Source organism: Tursiops truncatus, chromosome 7, assembly GCF_011762595.2.
Source record: "Tursiops truncatus isolate mTurTru1 chromosome 7, mTurTru1.mat.Y, whole genome shotgun sequence".
In the NCBI taxonomy this organism is placed as follows: domain Eukaryota; kingdom Metazoa; phylum Chordata; class Mammalia; order Artiodactyla; family Delphinidae; genus Tursiops; species Tursiops truncatus.
The window spans coordinates 69,776,433-69,800,386 of record NC_047040.1 but is presented as its reverse complement, the minus strand read 5'-3'; the positions used below and the strand labels follow the sequence as shown (position 1 = coordinate 69,800,386).

Genomic DNA, 23,954 nt, shown 5'->3' with positions numbered 1-23,954 from the left:
TCTAGTAGTTTTCTGATAGCATCTTTAGGATTGTCTATCTATAGTATCATGTCATGCGCAAACAGTGACAGCCTTACTTCTTCTTTTCCGATTTGGATTCCTTTTATTTCCTTTTCTTCTCTGATTGCTGTGGCTAAAACTTCAAAAACTATGTTGAATAAGAGTGGTGAGAGTGGGCAACCTCGTCTTTTTCCTGATCTTAGTGGAAGTGCTTTCAGTTTTTCACCATTGAGGATGATGTTGGCTGTGGGTTTGTCATATATAGCCTTTATTATGTTGAGGTAAGTTCCCTTTATGCCTACTTTCTGCAGGGTTTTATCATAAATGGGTGTTGAATTTTGTCGAAACTTTCTCTGCATCTATTGAGATGATCATATGGTTTTTCTCCTTCAATTTGTTAATATGGTGTATCACGTTGATTGATTTGCCTATATTGAAGAATCCTTGCATTCCTGGAATAAACCCCACTTGATCATGGTGTACGATCCTTTTAATGTGCTGTTGGATTCCGTTTCCTAGTATTTTGTTGAGGATTTTTACATCTATGTTCATCAGTGATATTGGCCTGTAGTTTGCTTTCTTTGTGACATCCTTGTCTGGTTTTGGTATCAAGGTGCTGGTGGCCTCGTAGAATGAGTTTGGGAGTGTTCCTCCCTCTGCTATATTTTGGAAGAGTTTGAGAAGGATAGGTGTTAGCTCTTCTCTAAAAGTTTGATAGAATTCTCCAGTGAAGCCATCTGGTCCTGGGCTTCTGTTTGTTGGAAGATTTTTTTTTTTTTCTTTTGCGGTTCGCGGGCCTCTTACTTTTGTGGCCTCTCCCGTTGCAGAGCACAGGCTCCGGATGCACAGGCTCAGCGGCCATGGCTCACAGGCCTAGCCACTCCACGGCATGTGGGATCTTCCCGGACCGGGGCATGAACCCGTGTACCCTGCATCGACAGGCGGACTCTCAACCACTGCATCACCAGGGAAGCCCTTGTTGGAAGATTTTTAATCACAGTTTCAATTTCAGTGCTTGTGATTGGTCTGTTCATATTTTCTATTTCTTCATGATTCAGTCTTGGCAGGTTATGCATTTCTAAGAATTTGTCCATTTCTTCCAGATTGTCCATTTTATTGGCATAGAGCAGGCTTGTAGTAATCTCTCATGATTTTTGTATTTCTGCAGTGTCAGTTGTTACTTCTCCTTTTTCATTTCTAATTCTATTGATTTGAGTCTTTTTTTCTTGATGAGTCTGGCTAATGGTTTATCAATTTTGTTTATCTCCTCAAAGAACCAGCTTTTAGTTTTATTGATCTTTGCTATCATTTCCTTCATTTCTTTTTCATTTATTTCTGATCTGATCTTTATGATTTCTTTCCTTCTGCTAACTTTGGGGGTTTTTTGTTCTTCTTTCTCTAATTGCTTTAGGTGCAAGGTTAGGTTGTTTATTCGAGATGTATCCTGTTTCTTAAGGTAGGATTGTATTGCTATAAACTTCCCTCTTAGAACTGCTTTTGCTGCAACCCATAGGTTTTGGGTCATCATGTCTCTGTTATCATTTGTTTCTAGGTATTTTTTGATCTCCTCTTTGATTTCTTCAGTGATCACTTCGTTATTAAGTAGTGTATTGTTTAGCCTCCATGTGTTTGTATTTTTTACAGATCTTTTCCTGTAATTGATTTCTAGTCTCATAGCGTTGTGGTCAGAAAAGATACTTGATACAATTTCAGTTTTCTTAAATTTACCAAGGCTTGATTTGTGACCCAAGATATGATCTATCCTGGAGAATGTTCCATGAGCACTTGAGAAAAATGTGTATTCTTTTGTTTTTGATGGAATGTCCTATAAATATCAATTAAGTCCATCTTGTTTAATGTATCATTTAAAGCTTGTGTTGCCTTATTTATTTTCATTTTGTTATTTTTATTTATTTTTTATTTATTATTATTTTTTAACATCTTTATTGGGGTATAATTGCTTTACAATGGTGTGTTAGTTTCTGCTTTATAACAAAGTGAATCAGTTATACATATACACATGTTCCCATATCTCTTCCCTCTTGCATCTCCATCCCTCCCACCCTCCCTATCCCACCCCTCCAGGCGGTCACAAAGCACCGAGCTGATATCCCTGTGCTATGCGGCTGCTTCCTACTAGCTGTCTACCTTACGTTTGTTAGTGTATATATGTCCATGCCTCTCTCTCGCTTTGTCACAGCTCACCCTTCCCCCTCCCCATATCCTCAAGTCCGTTCTCCAGTAGGTCTGTGTCTTTATTCCTGTCTTACCCCTAGGTTCTTCATGACATTTTTTTTTTCTTAAATTCCATATATATGTGTTAGCATACAGTATTTGTCTTTCTCTGTCTGACTTACTTCACTCTGTATGACAGACTCTAGGTCTATCCACCTCATTACAATAGCTCAATTTCGTTTCTTTTTATGGCTGAGTAATATTCCATTGTATATATGTGCCACATCTTCTTTATTTATTTTGATTTTGGCTGATCTGTCCATTGGTGAAAGTGGGGTGTTAAAGTCCCCTACTATGAATGTGTTACTGTCGATTTCCCCTTTTATTGCTGTTAGTATTTGCCTTATGTATTGAGTTGCTCCTATGTTGGGTGCATAAATATTTACAATTGTTATATCTTCTTCTTGGATCGATCCCTTTATCATTATGTAGTGTCCTTCTTTGTCTCTTCTAATAGTCTTTATTTTAAAGTCTATTTTGTCTGATATGAGAATTGCTACTTCAGCTTTCTTTTGGTTTCCATTTGCATGGAATATCTTTTTCCATCCCCTTACTTTCAGTCTGTATGTGTCTCTAGGTCTGAAGTGGTCTCTTGTAGACAGCATATATATGGGTCTTGTTTTTGTATCCATTCAGCCAATCTGTGTCTTTTGGTGGGAGCATTTAGTCCATTTACATTTAAGGTAATTATCGATATGTATGTTCCTATTCCCATTTTCTTAATTGTTTTGGGTTCGTTATTGTAGGTGTTTTCCTTCTCTTGTGTTTCTTGCCTAGAGAAGTTCCTTTAGTAGTTGTTGTAAAGCTGGTTTGGTGGTGCTGAACTCTCTCAGCTTTTGCTTGTCGGTAAGGTTTTAATTTCTCCATCAAATCTGAATGAGATCCTTGCTGGGTAGAGTAGTCTTGGTTGCAGGTTTTTCTCCTTCATCACTTTAAATATGTCCTGCCAGTCCCTTCTGGCTTGCAGAGTTTCTGCTGAAAGATCAGCTGTTAACCTTATGGGGATTCCTTTGTGTGTTATTTGTTGTTTTTCCCTTGCTGCTTTTAATGTTTTCTTTGTATTTAATTTTTGACAGTTTGATTAATATGCGTCTTGGCGTATTTCTCTTTGGATTTATCCTGTATGGGACTCTCTGTGCTTCCTGGACTTGATTGACTATTTCCTTTCCCATATTAGGGAAGTTTTCAACTATAATCTCTTCAAACATCTTGTCAGTCCCTTTCTTTTTCTCTTCTTCTTCTGGAACCCCTATAATTCGAATGTTGGTGCGTTAATGTTGTCCCAGAGGTCTCTGAGACTGTCCTCAGTTCTTTTCATTCTTTTTTCTTTATTCTGCTCTGCAGTAGTTATTTCCACTATTTTATCTTCCAGGTCACTTATCCGTTCTTCTGCCTCAGTTATTCTGCTATTGATCCCATCTATAGTATTTTTAATTTCATTTATTGTGTTTTTCATCATTGCTTGTTTCATCTTTAGTTCTTCTAGGTCCTTGTTAAATGTTTCTTGCATTTTGTCTATTCTATTTCCAAGATTTTGGATCATCTTTACTATCATTATTCTGAATTCTTTTTCAGGTAGACTGCCTATTTCCTCTTCATTTGTTAGGTCTGGTGGGTTTTTATCTTGCTCCTTCATCTGCTGTGTGTTTTTCTGTCTTCTCATTTTACTTATCTTACTGTGTTTGGGGGCTCCTTTTTGCAGGCTGCAGGTTCATAGTTCCCGTTGTGTAGGCTTTCTGGTGGAGGGGACTAGTGCCTGTGTTCTGGTGGATGAGGCTGAATCTTGTCTTTCTGGTGGGCAGGTCCACGTTTGGTGGTGTGTTTTGGGGTGTCTGTGGACTTATTATGATTTTAGGCAGCCTCTCTGCTAATAGTGGGGTTGTGCTCCTGTCTTGCTAGTTGTTTGGCATAGGGTGTCCAGCATTGTAGCTTGCTGGTCGTTGAGTGAAGCTGGGTGTTGGTGTTGAGATGGAGATCTCTGGGAGATTTTCACCATTTGATATTATGTGGAGCTGGGAGGTCTCTTGTGGACCAGTGTCCTGAAGTTGGCTCTCCCACCTCAGAGGCACAACACTGACTCCTGGCTGCAGCACCAAGAGCCTTTCATCCACACGGCTCAGAATAAAAGGGAGAAAAAGAAGAAAGAAAGAAAGAAAGAAAGAAAGAAAGAAAGAAAGAAAGAAAGAAAGAAAGAAAGAAAGAAAGGAAGGAAGGAGTGAGGGAGGGAGGGAGGGATGGAGGGAGGGAGGGAGGGAGGGAAGAAGGAAGGAAAGAAAGAAAGGAAGAAGATAAAATAAAGATAAAATAAAATAATTAAAATAAAAAATAATTATTAAGAAAAAAAATTTTTTAAAAGAAAAAGAAAAAAAAAAAAATGGACGGATAGAACCCTAGGACAAATGGTGGAAGCAAAGCTACACAGACAAAATCTCACACAGAAGCATACACATACACACTCACAAAAAGAGGAAAAGGGGGAAAAAATCATAAATCTTGCTCTCAAAGTCCACCTCCTTAATTCGGGATGATTCGTTGTCTATTCATGTATTCCACAGATGCAGGGTACATCAAGTTGATTGTGGAACTTTAATCCACTGCATCTGAGGCTGCTGGGAGGGATTTCCCTTTCTCTTCTTTGTTCTCACAGCTCCCGGGTTTCAGCTTTGGATTTGACTCCGCCTCTGCGTGTAGGTCGCCGGAGGGCGTCTGTTCTTCGCTCATACAGGACGGGATTAAAGGAGCAGCTGCTTCGGGGACTCTGGCTCACTCAGGCCGCGGGGAGGGAGGAGTACAGAGTGCAGGGCTAGCCTGCGGTGGCAGAGGCTGGCGTGACGCTGCACCAGCCTGAGGCGCGCTGTGCGTTCTCCCGGGGAAGTTGTCCCTGGATCCCGTGACCCTGGCAGTGGCGGGCTGCACAGGATCCCCGGAAGGGGGGTGTGGATAGTGACCTGTGCTCACACACAGGCTTCTTGGTGGCGGCAGCAGCAGCCTTGGCGTCTCATGCCTGTCTCTGGGGTCTGTGCTTTTAGCCGTGGCTTGCGCCTGTCTCTGGAGCTCCTTTAAGCAGCGCTCTTAATCCCTCTCCTCGCTCACCAGGAAACAAAGAGGCAAGAAAAAGTCTCTTGCCTCTTCGGCACATCCAGACTTTTCCCCGGACTCCCTCCCAGCTAGCCGTGGTGCACTAAACCCCTGCAGGCTGTGTTCACACCGCCAACCCCTGTCCTCTCCCTGTGCTCCGACGGAAGCCCGAGCCTCAGCTCCCAGCCCCGCCCTCCCCGGCGGGTGAGCAGACAAGCCTCTCGGGCTGGTTAGTGCTGGTTGGCACCGATCCTCTGTGCGGGAATCTCCCTGCTTTGCCCTCCGCATGCCTGTTGCTGTGCTCTCCTCCGCGGCTCCGAAGCTTTCCACCTCCGCCACCCACAGTCTCCGTCTGCGAAGGGGCTTCCTAGTGTGTGGAAACCTTTCCTCCTTCACAATTCCCTCCTACTGGTGCAGGTCCTGGCCCTATTCTTTTGTCTCTGTTTATTCTTTTGCCCTAACCCAGGTACCTGGGGACTTTCTTGCCTTTTGGGAGGTCTGAGGTCTTCTGCCTGCATTCAGTAGGTGTTCTGTAGGAGTTGTTCCACGTGTAGATGTATTTCTGGTGTATCTGTGGGGAGGAAGGTGATCTCCGCATCTTACTCTTCCGCCATCTTCCCCAATCTCCACATTATTTATAATAGGCAAGACATGGAAGCAACGTAAGTGTCCATCAGCAGATGAATGGATAAAGAAGATGTATATATGCACAATGGAATACTGCTCAGCCATGAAAAAGAATGAAATTTTGCCATTTGTAGCACCATGGATAGACTTGGAAGGCATTATGCTAAGTGAAACAAGTCAGACAGAGAAGGACAAATACTGTGTGATATCACTTATATGTGGAAACTAAAATATACAACAAACTAGTGAATATAACAAAAGTAGAAGCAGACCTCTCCTCTTATCTTTATTATTTCCTCCTTTCTACTAATTTTGGGCTTCATTTGTTGTTTTTCTATTTCCCTTAGATGTACTTAGATTGTTTATTGGGGATTTTTCTTGTTTTTTTGAGGAAGGCCTATATTGCTATGAACTTCCCTCTTAGAACCACTTTTGCTGCATCCCATACATTTTGGTATGTCATATTTCTGTTTTCATTTGTCTGTAGGTATTTTTTGATTTCTCCTTTGATTTGTTTGATGACCCAGTGGTTGTTCAGTGGGATGTAATCTAATCTCTATGTAATTTAATCTCCATGTTTTTGTGGGTTTTCCCGTTTTTTTCTTTATGATTGATTTCTAGTTTCATACCATTGTGGTCAGAGAAGATGCTTGATATGATTTCAGTCTTCTTGAATTTATTGAGACTTATTTTGTGACCTAATATGTGATCTATCCTGGAGAATAATTCATGTGCACTTGAGAAGAATGTGTTTTGTGCTGCTTTTGGATAGAAAGTCTATTAAGTCTGTTTGGTCTAATGTGTTATTTAAGTCCAATATTTCCTTATTGATTTTCTACCCAGATGACCTATCTATTGATGTAAGTAAGATGTTAGAATTCCCTATTATTATTGTATTGCTTTAAATTTCTCCCTTAAAGTCTGCTAATATTTGCTTTATATATCTTGGTGCTCCTCCATTGGGTGCATATATACTTATAAGTGTTATATCTTCTTGCTGGATTGACCCTTTATCATTATGTAATGCTTTTCTTGTCTTTTATTTTTCTGTTTTAAAGTGTATTTTGTCTGATATGAGGATAGCTACTTCAGCTTTCTTTTCATTTCCATTTGCATGAAATATCTTTTTCCATTCCTTCACTTTCAGTCTCTGTCCTTTCTTCTGAAGTGAGTCTCTTGTAGGCAGTATATAGGTGAATTTTGTTTTTTTATCTATTCAGCCACTCTATGTGGTGAAGTTTGATTGATGGATTTAATCTATTTACACTTAAAGTAATTATTAATAGGTATGTACTTATTGCCATTTTGTTATTTGCTTTCTGGCTGTTTTGTAGTTCCTCTCTGTTTCCTACTTCTCTTTTTCTTGTCCCTTGTGTTTTGGTCGTTTTCTTTAGTGCTATGTTTAGATTCCTTTTACAATTTCTTTTGTGTATTTACTGTAGGCTTTTCTTTGGTTACTGGGAGGTTCACATATAACATCTTATGTAAATAGTGACCTCTTTTAAGTTGGTAGTAACTTAAATTTGAACACATTCCAAAGCTTTATCTTTTTACTTACTCCTCCACTCAATATTTTATACATTTTTTTTTTTTTTTTTTTTTTTGCGGTACATGGGCCTCTCACTGTTGTGGCCTCTCCCATTGCAGAGCACAGGCTCCAGACGCGCAGGCTCAGCGGCCATGGCTCACGGGCCCAGCCGCTCTGTGGCACGTAGGGTCTTCCTGGACCGGGGCATGAACCCGTGTCCCCTGCATCAGCAGGCAGACTCTCAACCACTGTGCCACCAGGAAGCCCAATATTTTATACTCTTGATGACACATTTTACATCTTTTTTTAATGCATCCTTTGACTAATTATTGTAATTTTAGTTAATTTTAATACTTTTGCCTTTTAACCTTCATACTTGCTTTATACTTGACTCATTCACCACCTTTATTATATATTTACTTTTTCCAGTGGGATTTTTACTTTTATATGTTCTCTTATTATTAATTAATGTAATGCCATTTCTTTTCAGCTTAAAGAAGTCTTTTTTACCATTTCTTATAGAGCTGGTTTAGTGCTGATGAACTCCTTTAGCTTTTGGTTATCGGGAAAATTCTTGGTGTCTCCTTCAATTCTGAATGATAACCTTGCTGGTAGAAATTCTTGTTTGGAAATTCTTTGTTGTGCAGGTGCTGTGGCTACTTCTGCAGCAAGGCTTGCGGGCAAGGCTTGTCTCCAGACCGGCTATGGGGCCTGGCCATGTGATATAAGTTATCTTTAAATAAATATGAAAAAAGAATGCTTTATGATAAAAACTTTAATAAACAACTTTTGATTCTTATGGATATTTTTCAGAAATATTTACTATGTTTTTCAATCTAACAAACACATGAAACTGTTAAAATGAAAGTTATTTAATTACTGAAGAAAAAATATATTATTACAAAGACAATTAAAAGACAGTGATTTATTAATTTTTCATTAAAAAAATTTTTTGGAGTATAGTTGATTTACAATATTGTGTTAGTTTCAGGTGTACAGAAAAGTGAATCAGTGATACATATATCCATCCTTTTGTAGATTCCTTTGCCATATAGGCCATTACAGGGTACTGAGTAGAGTTTCCTGTGCTATACAGTAGGTCCTTATTAGTTATATATATTTTATACATAGTAGTGTGTATATGTCAATCCCAATATCCCAATTTATCTCTTCCCCACCCCCCACCTTACCCCCTGGTAACCATAAGTTTGTTTTCTACATCTGTAACTCTATTTCTGTTTTGTAGATAAGTTCATTTGTACCCTTTTTAAATTCATTTATTTATTTTTTTTATTGGAGTATAGTTGCTTTACAATGTTGTGTTAGTTTCTGCTGTGCAGCAAAGTGAATCAGTTATATGTATACATATATCCACTCTTTTTTAGGTTTCTTTCCCAATTAGGTCACCACAAAGCACTGAGTAGAGTTCTCTGTGAGTACCCTTTTTTTAGATTCCACTTGTAGGTGATATCATATAATTGTCTTTCTCTGTCTGACTTACTTCACTCAGTGACATAGTGATTTATATTGGGGAAAACCTTGAAACTAGGAGACAAGAATTTTGAATTCTGGCCTTGGCTCTGCTACTAGCTGGTCTTAGATAAATCATTTAACTTCTCTAAATTTCAGTTACCTCATCTGTAAAATGAGGACATTGGATTGCATAGTCCCTGAGACATAAAAAGTAAGAGCTAAATATGTGATAATTATTATAAAGCTCTTACTGTTTTTAAGATGCTGATCCTTTATTATTCAGGATGGTCTGATGTTCAGCAAATAATTGAATAGACAAAGTTTTTAAATTTATTTGACCCTTTTAGTTATTTCCTCATTCAAACCAAGGGGTTCTTTTGCTGTATTCTGGTTGTTCTTCATTGCTTTTAATCAGACCTTTGTTAGATAGACTTGTTAGGGAAAATGTAGAGGCATTGTGCCTTCCTCTTATGAGAGTACCTTAATAACATTGCTATGTGTAAGCATACTGTATGAATAAATATTTATTTTCATAGAGCAATAGTTTTCTAAAAAATAGGTGTCTATTAGTTTTAACTGGTTAGCCCAGGTTAAATTACTATTAATTGTTATATATATATATATATATATATATATATATATATATATATATATTTTTTTTTTTTTTTTTTTTTTTTTTTTTTTTTTTTTTTGCGGTACGCGGGCCTCTCACTGTTGTGGCCTCTCCCGTCATGGAGCACAGGCTCCGGACGCTCAGGCTCAGCGGCCATGGCTCACGGGCCTAGGCACTCTGCGGCAGGTGGGATCTTCCCGGACCGGGGCACGAACCTGTGTCCCCTGCATCGGCAGGCAGACTCTCAACCACTGCACCACCAGGGAAGCCCTAATTGTTATATTTAACATATGTTAATCCATTACTTGATTAAAGAATTATAAATGAATTTTTTTTTGGTTTAAGTTGATTTTATCAACTAAATGGTAGAGAGATTAAGAGCTTCTTTGTATTCTGGTTTTCATTTTCATATTCTTATTGCAAAGATCAATTAAATGTGTTGGCAAGAAAACACTGAAGAAAACTAGATTGTATATATTAATTAATAATGTCCGGTAACTGATGTAAACAAAGTTTATATCAATGTTATGACACAATATATGAAAGAAAAGTACAATTTTTAGTTTATTTCTCATTTATTCATTTATAATAACTTTGCTCAAAGTTAAGCACATTATAAGAGGACAAAGAATGAATGTCAGATGGGTCTTCCTTCTCACAATTTTCTGGCTATTTTATAAAAACTAAACATATACACGTGAAATGGATTAATGACAATGCAACGGAGCATGTGATGAAAGTATATTGATTCGTCAAAATGAAATCTATAATAATTTAGGAGGTTATGAATAAACATTGACCCTGACATTTCTCTTTACCTCATTTCTTACATTTAGTCCCCAAATCCCATTCCTTCTAACTAAAAAGTATATCTGGTGTCTATCCATTTCCCTTCATTCCTACTGCCACCACTTTTGTTCAGGCCATCATTATCTCCTACCCCAAATTATATAACTTGTCTCTCTCCCGTTTTATTTTACTTCATTGATTCTCTACCATAGCCAGAATAATCTTAAACTACAAGAATGATTGTGTTGATAGATTACCATTCCCCTGAAGATTAAGTCCATACTCTTAAAATGGCTTCTGAAGAGTCCTGTGATTAGACCTTGGCTTACCCTTTTAGCCTCGTCTCTTCCCTGTGTCCTACTTAAACTTTATGGTCGAACCATGCTGTATTTAGCATTAGTTGAATATGATCTCCTCAGGATCTTCTCAGTTTTAACAGTACTTCCTTAGGAAGATCTTTTCTGATCCCTAGATTAGGGTCAGATGCCCTGCTATCACTCTTATATCACCTCTTAATTTTCTGTCATAGCAAAACATACTTGTTTAATTATCTGCTTTTGTGATGGCATATCTTATGTTGTCACAGATTTTCTAGCACAGTATCTGACACATAGAAGATGTTTAATATTTTCTACATGAAGAAATAAATATAGAAAGGGAGATAGATGTTAAGATAGCTCTTAAAGAATGAGTACCTATTTTGTTTACAAAAAGAGAGTAAATATTGCATATATAAATCATATTTGCCTACATATGATTTTCCATTCAGGTCTGTCATTGTATACATACAGCCAAAATACCAAACCCTTTGAACATGTGCAGTTAGAGGCAATAATTTCTCTAAGAGCGTAATGTGGATCAGGCTACTAAAGAAGACTAATTTCTTTCTACAAATAAAAATTGGATATATTTAAGGTATAATAATTTTCCCTAGATTTATTGAGATATAATTGACATATAACATTGTGTAAGTTTAAGGTGTACAACATGTTAATTTGATACACTTATATATTGCAAAATAATTACCACCATCGTGTAACTTTTAAGTATATAATACAATATTATTAACTATAATCACTATCCTGTTTAGATCTCTAGAACTTACTCATCTTATAACTGGAAGTTTGTACTTTTGACCAACATCTCCCTTATGCCCCTACCCCTCAGCCTCTTAAAGAAGCCCAATTTTTAAGACCCATTTTGACTAGTCTCCATGATAATACAAATTATGCTCATATGCTCATCAAATGTTGTGAGTGGAAATTTATACTGGTTTGTAATTAGTCTACACTTACCTGAAACATTTTCTGTATAGCACTTTAGCTATCATTAAATTTCATTTAGTTTATATCACAGGTATATAAATAAAGCGTTCATAGGTATATAAAGAAAATATCCATTAATTCAGGCTATACATAATGTGAAGAGTGTTTTAGGGTAATATATTGTACTTGGTGTCCCAATTTTGCATTCAATTAAATATATTATACTTTTAGTTTTTGTTTTATTTCTAAAACATAATCTTTTATCACATGGTAAAGAGAAAGTATTTACATTTATAATTTTAGAGGATATTGGTTTTCTATTATCAGATTATTAATCTTTAAATTCCTTGCTTCTACTCTTTTGTGGAAAAGAAAGCATTACAAGAACCCTGATGAACACAAATAAGATGCAATGAAAAATCACAATAAAAATGCCAATAATGTAGGTTTAATTCCTAGATTTAGATTTAACGATGCAGTTTTGGAATTTGATAATAGCATGTTGTCTTTTACATATTAAACTCTGTAGGAGATATTATACCTTTTATAATAGTGTAAAAGCTATTTTGATTTGAAGCATGTTGTTCTGAAGAATATGAAATATAAATGAAGTTCATGAGAATTAAAAAAGTGAATATGCATTTACCTATTTATCTATCTACTGTTATACACAATTATCAAAGATTGCCAGAATAAAAACTCATCATTTTTAGGGACTTCCAATTTTGATGGGTTGGATGAGTGACGATACACATGGTTTGGAGGGAAGAGTCCTTTTTCAGAGTATAATTTTGCTTGTTAAATCATTAAAGCTTAGTTATATATGGAGAAAACTGCCTAATAATTATGAACTAACATTTTAACATGGCATTTGCAACAGATACATTAGACAATTAAATAGAATGTTGCTTATTTTTAAAGGAATGACAAAAAAAATCAAACTTCCCTTGACATGTGAAATCTTTATATTATCAGAAGTGGGAAATCTGAAAGACGTGGTTCATTCTCTGTTTGGATGATGCAGAATTGCTCTAAGCAGTAAGCTTACTGTTTTCAGACAGCATTAGCAGCTTCAGCAAATACAACTGTGTCATCCTCCCTTAATACGCAGTGTTTGTAACTGCAAAGGGGAGATGATAAATAGCATATGAGATCTGATATCTTCATGATGACTTAAACAGATACTGATGGGCAGATCTGCTGTTTGATGTTTTCTTCACTAGCCTTGAAGATGCTGAGACATAGAGATGGCTGTGATTATCTTTTGTAAGACAGGAAATGCAATCTTTAGGGGTCTCTGGAAATAGAAAGGTTATGCAGTCTGGAACCTGTGAGCCTTTTCAATCTCTAAGTCATCAGGTATGACGTCATGAATTATGATTATACCATTAGATCGTAGAGTTATTGCTTTTTCTAGCTCTTAGTCATTTACAACATATTAATCAATGTAATTGTTTATTATTAGATTTTCCTTAGGATATTTGAACAAGTAATATTTATAGTACTAGACACCAATTAAACAATATGAATTTTAGAAATGTGTGTATGTTTAAGTTTGTGTTTACCGTAGCTTTTTATGGGGAAGTGGGAGGTAAGGAAATAGATTCTTTGTATGTGATTAAGGGCAAGGTTTTGGGCTCTACAGATTTTTCCAGATTAAACCTGAATACAGTCAAATTGCATCTTTTATTTCAAATGATGAAAATAGCATAAATTGTTCAAACTTATAAGGATACACCATAGCTAGCTGCTTGTATATAGTGACATATTAAAATTTTTTATCTGGGATTACTTAAGCATAGAAATAGATGTTGCTACCATTGTACTGTGCAACCACACAGCAACCCAAGTGTGATGAGCAGAATCATGTTTATCAGCATCTGAGCTGTTTTCCTGAAATTTGTATTTCAGTATCTAAACTGTTTTAGAAGGCATTACTTTTAATTATTTCTCAGATCTTTTGAAATAATTATGCTCTTTGTCCTCTTAATGTAGAGATCTTCTAAGGTATTGCTTATAGATTAAAGTAGATGATAAATCTGTTTTTTGTTTTGGTTTGTTTTTTTACACAGAAATCTGGTGACATATAAGCCTGTTTAATGTTTTTGACCCAGAAATATTCTACATTTGTTTACTTTCATTTTCACAATGAAAAGACTTGACTACATTAAACATGTTAACTACAAAGAGTAAAAAATCATCACAGCAAAGAATTTAGATTTATATATCTATTTTATGCTGAAACTCTGTTATTTATTTTAAACCATTTTTCCCTATCACGTTTAGTTTTGTTTGTTATAGCATGTCCTCAGAATTACATGCTTGGGTAAGAAACTGTGCCTCTGTTTGACATTCAGATTTTGAAGGAAATTTATTGTGTTTTTTTATGTTATAATATTTCTGCCTCAGTATTAGGGGACTTGGCAGATTCTTGACAAGGCATTCCATATTAAACGAGCAAAAAGAGAGAAAATGTTGCAGCATTTCTCAGCAGAAAGATAGTTTTGTCTTCGTGATTCCATAGCTTGATTAGAAGTTAATGGCTCATCAGGGTAAAGTGATGTATTAAATATGAATATATTTATCAAAAGACTGAAGTGGAAGTCTGAAACAGTGATTTGATTCAGTTAAGGGGTCAGTTTCTCCTTTTTAATTAAAAGCACACTAAAAATTATACCTACTGATATTGGCTATAATTTATATGTTATTCAGGCTACTTAGTCAGCTTAGATTCTTATTAGCAGGGAAGACTGCCATATTCTTAAGCTTGATTAGTTTTGGAATGATTTGAATATACCTTTTAGTTGCTACAAAACCTGTTTAATCTGTTAGAATTTATTTCCAGTATTTGCATGTATTAGTCACTATGAGTACATTCTGTTTCTTGGCATTGCTTTGGGATTCCTCTAGGTATTGGTTTCACAACATTCTGCTAGATTTTTCACTGTATTTGTGACCTTTCAAGAGAACCAAACCATAAAAATTCTTAGTTACCTTCTTCAGTGGCACTTAAATGAGGATATCTCAATAATTCTGTAAGGTGAAAAAAATTACTGTCTTAGAGTTATTTCTTTTACAAAGTGGAGAAAAATTTCTCCCTGTTGCTATATCAAAATATATAACATTAAAAAGTTAAGATTGATTAAAATGTCACAGACATTTAGTGTAATGTCAACCTTTTTCCTGTACAGCAAGATGATCTTGACCTTTTGAATGGTGAAATTGATTGTACATCTGCTCAGTAACAATTGGTCATCTTCTTTTTGCAATGGTTGCCTCTATCTGTACCATTTTATACATGCGTTTCATTATATATTGTAAAGGTTTCTGAAGGTAAGCTGTCTGTAAACAACTATTTGAGTAATTTGAGTAATTGTGAAATATGATCATTTGCACAATACTGTATTTGGGTGAGGAGAATACAGAAAAGAAAGAGTTGTTTCCTGCTTTCAAGATTATGAGAAAATGTACATAATGAGCTATGTTCACATTTTGAATTGACTTTTCAAAAGTGGTATGCTACAGTCAGTTTTAATTTAATTTATAAATTGGTGAATCTTAGGATGAGTTACGTATAATTCTTTTTTTCCTCATGTAAACCTCTTGATATTAGAGAAATAAAAGATTGGGTCGAACTGTATAATCAAGCATTTTGTAATTTTGATAACGCATTAACTTCTTTTATAACACATTAAATTCTTTTTATTAGGGCATTATAAACTGTGAATAAATAAAATAACATTGTAAGTTTTATAAGCCATAGTTTTCAATTTGAGAGTGAAGGGAGATCTAACCCATTGACAGGAGGCAGAAGCAGGGACCCCAAGAATCAGCTCAGAACAGGGATGTGACCAATCCAGTATAATTCCAGGCTAGGCGTAGGTCATTATGTATTATGGAAGGGGGTTTTGATTTAGTAGGGAGTAAACTTTGGAAATAAGGAGTAACAAGCTTGGAGCGTTTAATGCTAGGTAGGTCATTTATGGAGTACTTTGAATAAACTGGGGAGGATAGGATTCACCTTAGGCTCTGAGGAAGAAGACTGGGAGGAGCTAGTAGGGAAGTAGACCTTAACCAGCTGGCTGTTAGACATCCAAGCACTACTCTCTTCTCTTTCGTATCAGTGTGCTGGCTGAAAGTAGCAGGAATGTGGGTAGAGCAGATGCAGAAACCTTGTTTCCCTAGAATCCTAGACTGGCGCATGCTGCTCAGTAGTGCCTGTTTTCTTGGATTAGAGCAATAGAAAATTGATTTACAAATTCTTCTGGTTTGTATAGTATGTTAGTTAAGCATCCAGACTTCCGTGTTCACTAGGTTCAAATCTTAGCTACACCGCTTACCAGCTGTATGATCATGGGCAAGTTATTGAACCTTTCTGGGTGTCAGTTTCCTCAGATGTGATATAGGGATAGTAATGGTGCCTACCTCAAAGAGTTGTGAAGATCAAGCAAGTTAATGTATATAAAGTACCTCTAAGAGTACTGGTATATACTAAGCACATTACTGCCAACATTATTTATTGGCAAACATTATTATGTACACTCTTAGAGCTAGGATGGGCTATTGGTAATGGTCGTCATGAATCTAATTTTGATCTCTCTTCTTCACTCTTCTTATCAAGTAAGAAATTCAGTCAAAACACGTGGTACACTGAAATAAAGATGGTTATAAAAATGCAAACAAGAAAAACATGCTACATCTGACTAAATTCTAACATTGACTGACTATAAGAATTGTGACTTGATGAAAAATTTTGTTTAAAGTTTTTTTGCACCTGCTTACTAGCCTGATTTAAACTTCTATTAAGATTCTATGTGTATAGATCCTTTGCTTCCCTATATTTTACCAACTACTTCATTAGAGGAAAATTACTGGGTCTTTGGGAAAACTTAACGGCAATGTCAGGTCTTCTTTAGTAACAGTTGGAGATTAAAATTAAGGAGTAAAATCAAGGTTTAAATAAAATAATAAACAAGTTATATAGCTTAGGTTTAATGATCTGAGTTATTTTTTAAATCATAAAAAATGTCTTTGACAGAAACTTCATTGAAAATTATACTCAGCTTGTTTTAGTAATTTAAAAAATTATTTATTTATTTATTTATTATTTATTTATGGCTGTGTTGGGTCTTCATTGCTGCACGCGGGCTTTTTCTAGTTGCTGTGAGCAGGGGCTACTCTTCGTTGCACTGCGCGGGCTTCTCATTGCGGTGGCTTCTCTTGTTGCGGAGCGCGGGCTCTAGAGCGCAGGCTCAGTAGTTGTGGCACACGGGCTTAGTTGCTCCGTGGCATGTGGGATCTTCCTGGACCAGAGCTCAAATCCGTGTCCCCTGCATTGGCAGGCGGATTCTTAACCACTGTGCCACCGGGAAAGTCCCTAGTAATTTTATTTGTTAATGAAAATTTTTATTCTAGATGAAAGACTAAAATTAAATATGCTGTAAATACAATGCTATATATGAATAAGACAATTCAAGTTCCTATTTAATAGAGTATACTATTTTGAAGTGCTGGTGTTATTTAATGTAAAAACATCAATTTGCTTAAAAATTGCCAAGCTCCTAAGTACGTGTGTAATTTGATATTTGGATGAAATCTAAATCTAAATCTTAAATAATCTTAAGTGTTACATTTTGTGACGTTTTTGCATTTCAGTTCTCTTCTCTTGAGCAATTTTCTCAATGTGCGGCTATTTCCCCAAATTGGCACACAGTCAATCAAATCTCAGCACAATGCAATTTGTTAAAACAAACAAAAACCCAAACATACAAAACCCTACAGTGTTCCAGTAAGCACAGTACTGGGCAAGGATATAAAGACCAATGGGTCCCTGCCTTCAGGAATTCATAGGTAGAGAATTGTAAGCACTAAATACAAGTAACTATAACGGAATGTGGAAAGCAGTGAGTGCCACAGAGATTCAAAAGAGATATGAATGAAGCATAAATTATTCTGCTCTGAGTTCAGTGGGCAGAATATTTCAAGCTGAGCGGGGAGAGAAGAAGAGAAGCTGGATGGGGAGTTGGGGAAGTATGGTAAGGTAGCATCTGAGTTAGACCTTGAAGAGTGGCCAAGATAGGGAAAAGGTCATTTTGGGCAGAGGAAACAACATGAGTAAAAGTTGGGAGACAGAAAGCAAATAATATGTTTGAGTAGTACAGAATAGTTCATTTTGGCTTATAACCTGTTGGGGTAATTCAAACTGTCACAGGAAAGATTTGTTGGGACCAGATAATGCAGAATCTTGAGTGTTAGATTATGATTACTAAACTGAGAACATTTCTGTGCTGAACTACTTATTCTTGGGAGAAAATAAAATAAAAAACAAAAGAACAGTACCTATATTTTGCAGTCATTTTCAGAGCTCTAACTCTCTTGAGACTTTGAAAATGAAAATTAAATTCCTGAGTAGATTTAGTAGTTAGTAGACAAGGTAGGGGGTAGAAGCAAAATGAAGGATTTTAATAAAATTCTCTATCAAAGTTGCACGTGAGAGCATTTCTCAGTCTATCCACAACCACTCAAAAGTCCTACATTTCAGATCCTAAGAGACCTCCTGCTTGTCCCTGATGTAAACTCTATTTTATTGGTAGGTAATCAGATTTAGCTTTGGCTTTATTTTTGACATTTCCTAGACCAAGGACAATCCAGAGGGATCATTTTAATACAATGAATATGCATGTCACTATGGTGAATATTTGGATAATAAGGACTTTGTCTTAGGAAAAATTGGAAGGAGAAATTGCTATTTATAACCATGGAAGTTAAAGGGATATTTAAGCTTTGCTCTTTGTTAATATAGCAATGATAAAGTAAACTGTCATTGCTAATACCTTTAATATCACCTTTAAATCTTCTACTCCACACACCAGAATTTAGTCAGTATTGTGTGAGGTTAGTAAAAAAGCTCGGTAACATCCAAGAGCAGATTTCCTTTAGGTGTGACATCTGGGATGTGACTTTTGTTATCGGGAGGATGATATTTGTGCATGGAAATTGTGAAAAAATTGGAATCGAATCCTCTCATTTAGTACATCATCCATATAAAGTATGTCAGAAATAAACTAATGGAATTCCACAAGTGTGAGTAAAAATGAAACCAGACAGAATTGCTCTTCTGGCCCTTTATTTAGAGCAATAGCAGATCCATATAATTGAGAGTACTGTTTCTTTCTGTAGAAGTCTGCATTATTTGAAAAACCCATTTTTCTAGCAGTTCTTGTGAAGTTGTTTTTATTAATCCTGTGACTTCACATTGCCTGGGAAATAACCATACATATGGTAGGGGCCCAATCAGTTTTCAACACTTACTTTAAAATCATAGATCCATTTCTGGGAGAAACTTTGGAGAACATTGGGCTTTGGGTTGCTTTAAAACTTTTAAACACTTTTTACCTTAGAAAACAGATAAAAGACATTTACTGAAATGATCCTTTCCTTATCCCAATCCTTTTTTAAAAATGATAATACAGGAATATAAGTAAGTTAAAAAGGTAATTGAATATTCTTTTATCAAACTTCTCTTTATAAAAGGCAACAGAACCTAGTTTCAATGAAGTACATTGCAAAATGTGCTGCATATAAATGGATACCATCTATTTCTAGCCATTCCTTTCTTTCAAATTTTATTCAAACTCATAATAATTTACTGAGTCTATTGTGTAGTATGGAGGGAGGCAGTAGAGCACAGTAGTTAAGAGCTCAAGTTAATAGAGCTGGATTTGCTTCCTTAGACCCCATATCCTCCACTTACAGACAGTATTTATTTCAGTAATATTACCTCACCTCTCTTTCTCAATATAGCCATCTGTAAAATGAGGGTACTAATATGCTAATCTCTAGGCTTGTAATGAAAATCAATTGAATTAATGAATTAATGTAAGTAAATTGCTTCAAACAGTGACTATCTTAACAAATATTAGTTATTATAATTACTCCCCACTGGACTAGGTAAATTTGAGGAGAAAGGTACAAAAGATAAACAAGATATAAAACAAATCCACCCCTTCAAGGAATTTATGTTATAGTATATGTAAAGTATCACCTGTATATGTATATAAATATAAAATACATACACACACAAACACATACATATGTAGTACATATGTATGTATACATACACACACATTATACTTTAATCATATACAGTATGCTAAAAAGAAACTAAGCAACTTGCCTAAGATCAAAATTGCCAGCAAAGGATAGGATGATATGGGGTTTAAACCAGGAGGTCTAGCTGTACAGCTCTTTGCTCTTAACCACTGTGTTATACTGCTTAAGGTTATATACATTCAAATTAGATACTAGATAGCCTTGTATAAGTTAGTATATTCTAAATACCAGATTGAGATGAGAGACATCAAGATAAACTGAACGTGCTGTGGAAGACTTCATGTAAGAGGCGTGTTGACTTTCATCTGACACATTCTTTTTGATTTCTCTTCCACTACAAATAACATGTATAAAGTCTTTAGCACAGTTTCTACCATAGGTAATAAATAATAGTTGTTGTTATTATTGTCACAATCTTTCTGATAATTGCTTCTAAATCTCCCCTAATTGGTGCAATGTGCTGTTTGAAAACCATAAATCTAATCTATGCTCATGACTTAAATTACCCATCCGTGATTCTTAATTGTAATTATGCATCAAAATCAAATTTTTAAAAACATTGATGCCCCAGGCTTATTTCAGAAGTACTAAAAAAAGCCTATGGATTTTTAGCCCAGGCTTCTATATTTACAAAAAGCTTTCCAAGTGAATCTGATGGGCTGCCAAAATTGAGAAATGCTGCTTTACATGGTGGTGAATTGCAAATCTACATCTTAACCTCTATCTAGTGTTCCAGGCTGCATCTCTGCTCATTTGTCTCATCAATATCTCAAACTTGGTATGCCCCAAGCAAAACATTATTTTATCTTCAAAACCTCTTTGTCTTTCCTAGCATGATGGCCTAGTAATAATTTTCAACTTTTTAATCCAACCATAGGTCCAATTACTCACTAAGTTATGCAGACTCTTTCTTCCAAGTAGTCCACAATTTACCTTTTCTTTCCATTCCCCATTGTCTTGATCTCAATGTAAGTTCGCGTTCATTTCTCACCTGGACTACTGTAGTCATTTCTTAATTGGTATTTCTTTTTTCTTCCCATTGCTCATCTTCAAAGCAACCTATTCACTCCTCAGCTACCAGAGTATTCTTTCTAAAATGGAAATCAAGAACAGGCATTTGCCTCCTTAAACTCATGCTAAGGCTCCCCATTACCTTCATGATAATTTTCAGAGTTCATATAATTGAGAACATACAATATTTATCTTTCCCTGTGTGACTTATTTCACTTAGCATAATGTCCTCAAGGTCCATCCATGTTGTTGCAGATGGCAGGATTTCCTTCTTTCTCATGGCTAAATAATATTCCACTACATTTATTTTATTCATTCATCTATTGAGGTACACTTAGGTTGTTCCCTTATTTTGGATATCGTCAATAATATGGCCATGAACATGGGAGTGCAGACATCTCTTTGAGATAGTTATTTTATTTCCTTCAAATACTTACCCAGAAGCGGTACTGCTAGATCATATGGTAGCTCTATTTTTAATTTTTTGAGGAATGAGGAAGTGACATTTAAACTTAGCCATTTTTAGTTAAACTTAGTGTAAATTCTACTAGTTAGAGAGAGACAGCCTCTCTCAAATCTTTTAAAATGCTGTTCTCTTTGCCTATAATGCCTTTGGTCCCTCATTTCTCTTGTTTTTGCCTGGCTGACTCTCTCTTATATCTCAAGATTTATTTAGATTAAGCATTACCTCCTTTTGAAACATCCCCTCATCTCTTCAGAGTGAATTGGGTGTTTTTTCTATATCTTCTTCTGGATCCTAGTATTTACCCGAAATGAAGCACAATACATGCTGTACTGAAGTCATTGATTTTCCTGTCTTGACTGTGAACTGCTTAAAGGCAAAGTTAGTGTCTTTTACTTTTTTCAAGCCAGCACTAATATTGTTCCTGGCACACTGTAACTACTTAATAAATTTTTGTTGAATATCAAAATGGGTAATGAGTATGAAATGTTCATGGAAACATATGGCCTAGGTCACTTCGGACACCATTAGGAATTCATAGTATCTGAGGTGTATAAGCAGGATTGGACCAGACTTTGAAGTGTTTAAAAGTTAAATTAAGGAATTTTAGATTTTATACTTAACTAATATAATATCGTTGCAGTATAGCATATTGATTAAGAGTATTGACCTGCCGGGACTTCCCTGGTGACACAGTGGTTAAGAATCGCTTGCCACTGCAGGGAACACGGGTTCGATCCCTGGTCCGGGAAGATCCCACATGCCGCGGAGCAACTAAGCCCGTGAGCCACAACTACTGAGCCTGTGCTCTAGGGCCCGCAAGCCACCACTACTGAGCTTGTGTGCCACAACTACTGAAGCCCGTGCACCTAGAGCCCGTGCTTGGCAACAAGAGAAGCCACGACAATGAGAAGCCCACGCACCACAAAGAAGAGTAGCCCCCGCTCGCCCCAACTAGAGAAAGCCCCCGCGCAGCAATGAAGACCCAGTGCAGCCAAATATAAATAAATAAATAAATATTAAAAATAAAAAAGAGTATTGACCTGCCTTCAAACCCTGCCTCTGCCTCTTAGTAGCTAAGGGTTCCTGGGAAAGTTTCTTAGCCTCTTTAAGTCTCAGAATATTCAACCGTTTTGAAGATTTTTAATGAGTAACAGTATGTAAAATTCTTGCACTGTACCTGGCAGGTTGTAAGCCTTACAATATTACTTATTATTATTATTGCAATTGTATGCAACATTGAGAAAAATCAGACAGCTAAGGGACTAACAGTTTCAGAATGTAGAGTTAAAATTATCCAATGATTGACCATTTAGTTGGCAATCAGAAAACTAGAATTTTAGTTCTAGTCCTATCTCTGCTATTGGCTTACTGTAAAGCTTGAATGTATCTCAGTTTCCTCATACAAAAAAGTATGTTAATGCTTTTAATGTATGTTAATGCAAAAGTAATAGTGTTAATGCTTTCCTCACCAGGATGTTGTAATCATTTGAGATGTCTAAAGAAAATAAACTGTTAAATTATAAAGAGTGGGAATCTATATTCTTTGAAGTCGTTGATATCATCATGCTTTTGTACAAGCTAAACCATCATTTGCCTGGAATGCTCTTCTTATTCACCTTGATAATCCTGTTTTTCCTTTAAGACCCAGTTTAAGCATCAGTTACTGGGATTAGGTGGTCATTTATATATCCCTTAGAATGCTAAGCCTACTTCTGGTATAACATTTACCATGTATAGCATTTGAAAAAACACCTACTTGTATGTCTTCTCTCATAGAACGTAAAATTCTAGAAGGCAAGTGTGTCTTATAATTCGGTATTCCCGCTGCTAGTATAGATTCTGGCACATGTTAAATTATTAGTAAATATTAACTCAAAGAATGGATTATGTTATATAAATTTAAGAATACTGAATTATGTTTTAAAGCAGCAAAACCGTTTCTGAAGCTCATTCAAAGGTTGTTTGCTGTGAACTGGAGATTAGAAAATGTGGTAATAGTTACAATGAACTATAATAATAGCAGAATAAATATTAACAGTAGAATAATAGCAAGAAGAAAATATTACCCTGGTAGATATTTTCTGAAAATATAGAAAGATGAAGGAAAATCAGGAGACTTTAGGTATAACTACCAGGTAGAATACACCCAGCTACATTTCCTTTCTCCCAAAATCCTATTAAAGAGACAATGAATGGTATTTCTAACCTTTTCTTTATACCAAAACTAAATTAGGGTGGGGAAAATTGGAGAGGAAAAAAACAGTGACAAAATTTTGTGAGCAAAAAAGCAGAAGGAAAATGTCAAGTGACTTGGCTAACTGAGAAAACAGAATTGTAAACTAGCATTGGCAAAAGCTAAGAACCAACACAATTTATACTGAAGCATCCTGAAAGGCACCAGATACCTCTCAAAGAGAGAATCAAGCTACTAAAGTAAAAAGTATTGAATTAAAATTCAGTCACGTTTCCGGATCATCTTTCTCCTTTACTTCGGTCAACTAGACAAATATCCCACCTCTACTCTTAGCAGTAGACTGGAGAGGGGAAACGTCCGGAGCCTGTGCTCCGCAACGGGAGAGGCCACAACAGTGAGAGGCCCACGTACCGAGAAAAAAAAAAAAAAGAGGCCAATGTTTTTTTGGATTTGATATCAAAAACAAAGGTAACAAAAGCAAAAATAAGTGGAACTACATCAAATTAAAAGGCTGCTTCATAGCAAAGGAAACCATCAGCAAAATGAAGAGGCAAACTACTGAA

At 36.0% G+C, this 23,954-nt stretch overlaps 1 protein-coding gene and 1 long non-coding RNA gene across 3 annotated transcripts in view; both read left to right on the top strand.

The window, feature by feature from the left end:
* Window positions 1-12,860, top strand: part of LOC141279187 (uncharacterized) — a 127,666-nt gene extending 114,806 nt beyond the window's left edge. The window contains exon 3 of the long non-coding RNA XR_012333108.1: window positions 12,832-12,860. This is a non-coding gene — a long non-coding RNA (uncharacterized lncRNA). The remainder of the gene's footprint in view (window positions 1-12,831) is intronic.
* Window positions 12,861-12,886: 26 nt separating this feature from the next.
* Window positions 12,887-23,954, top strand: part of SLC4A10 (solute carrier family 4 member 10) — a 224,765-nt gene continuing 213,697 nt past the window's right edge. For both annotated transcript variants that reach the window (XM_033860084.2, XM_073807645.1), the window contains exon 1: window positions 12,887-12,967. In XM_033860084.2, coding sequence (XP_033715975.1) covers window positions 12,887-12,967 — 81 coding nt within the window. The remainder of the gene's footprint in view (window positions 12,968-23,954) is intronic.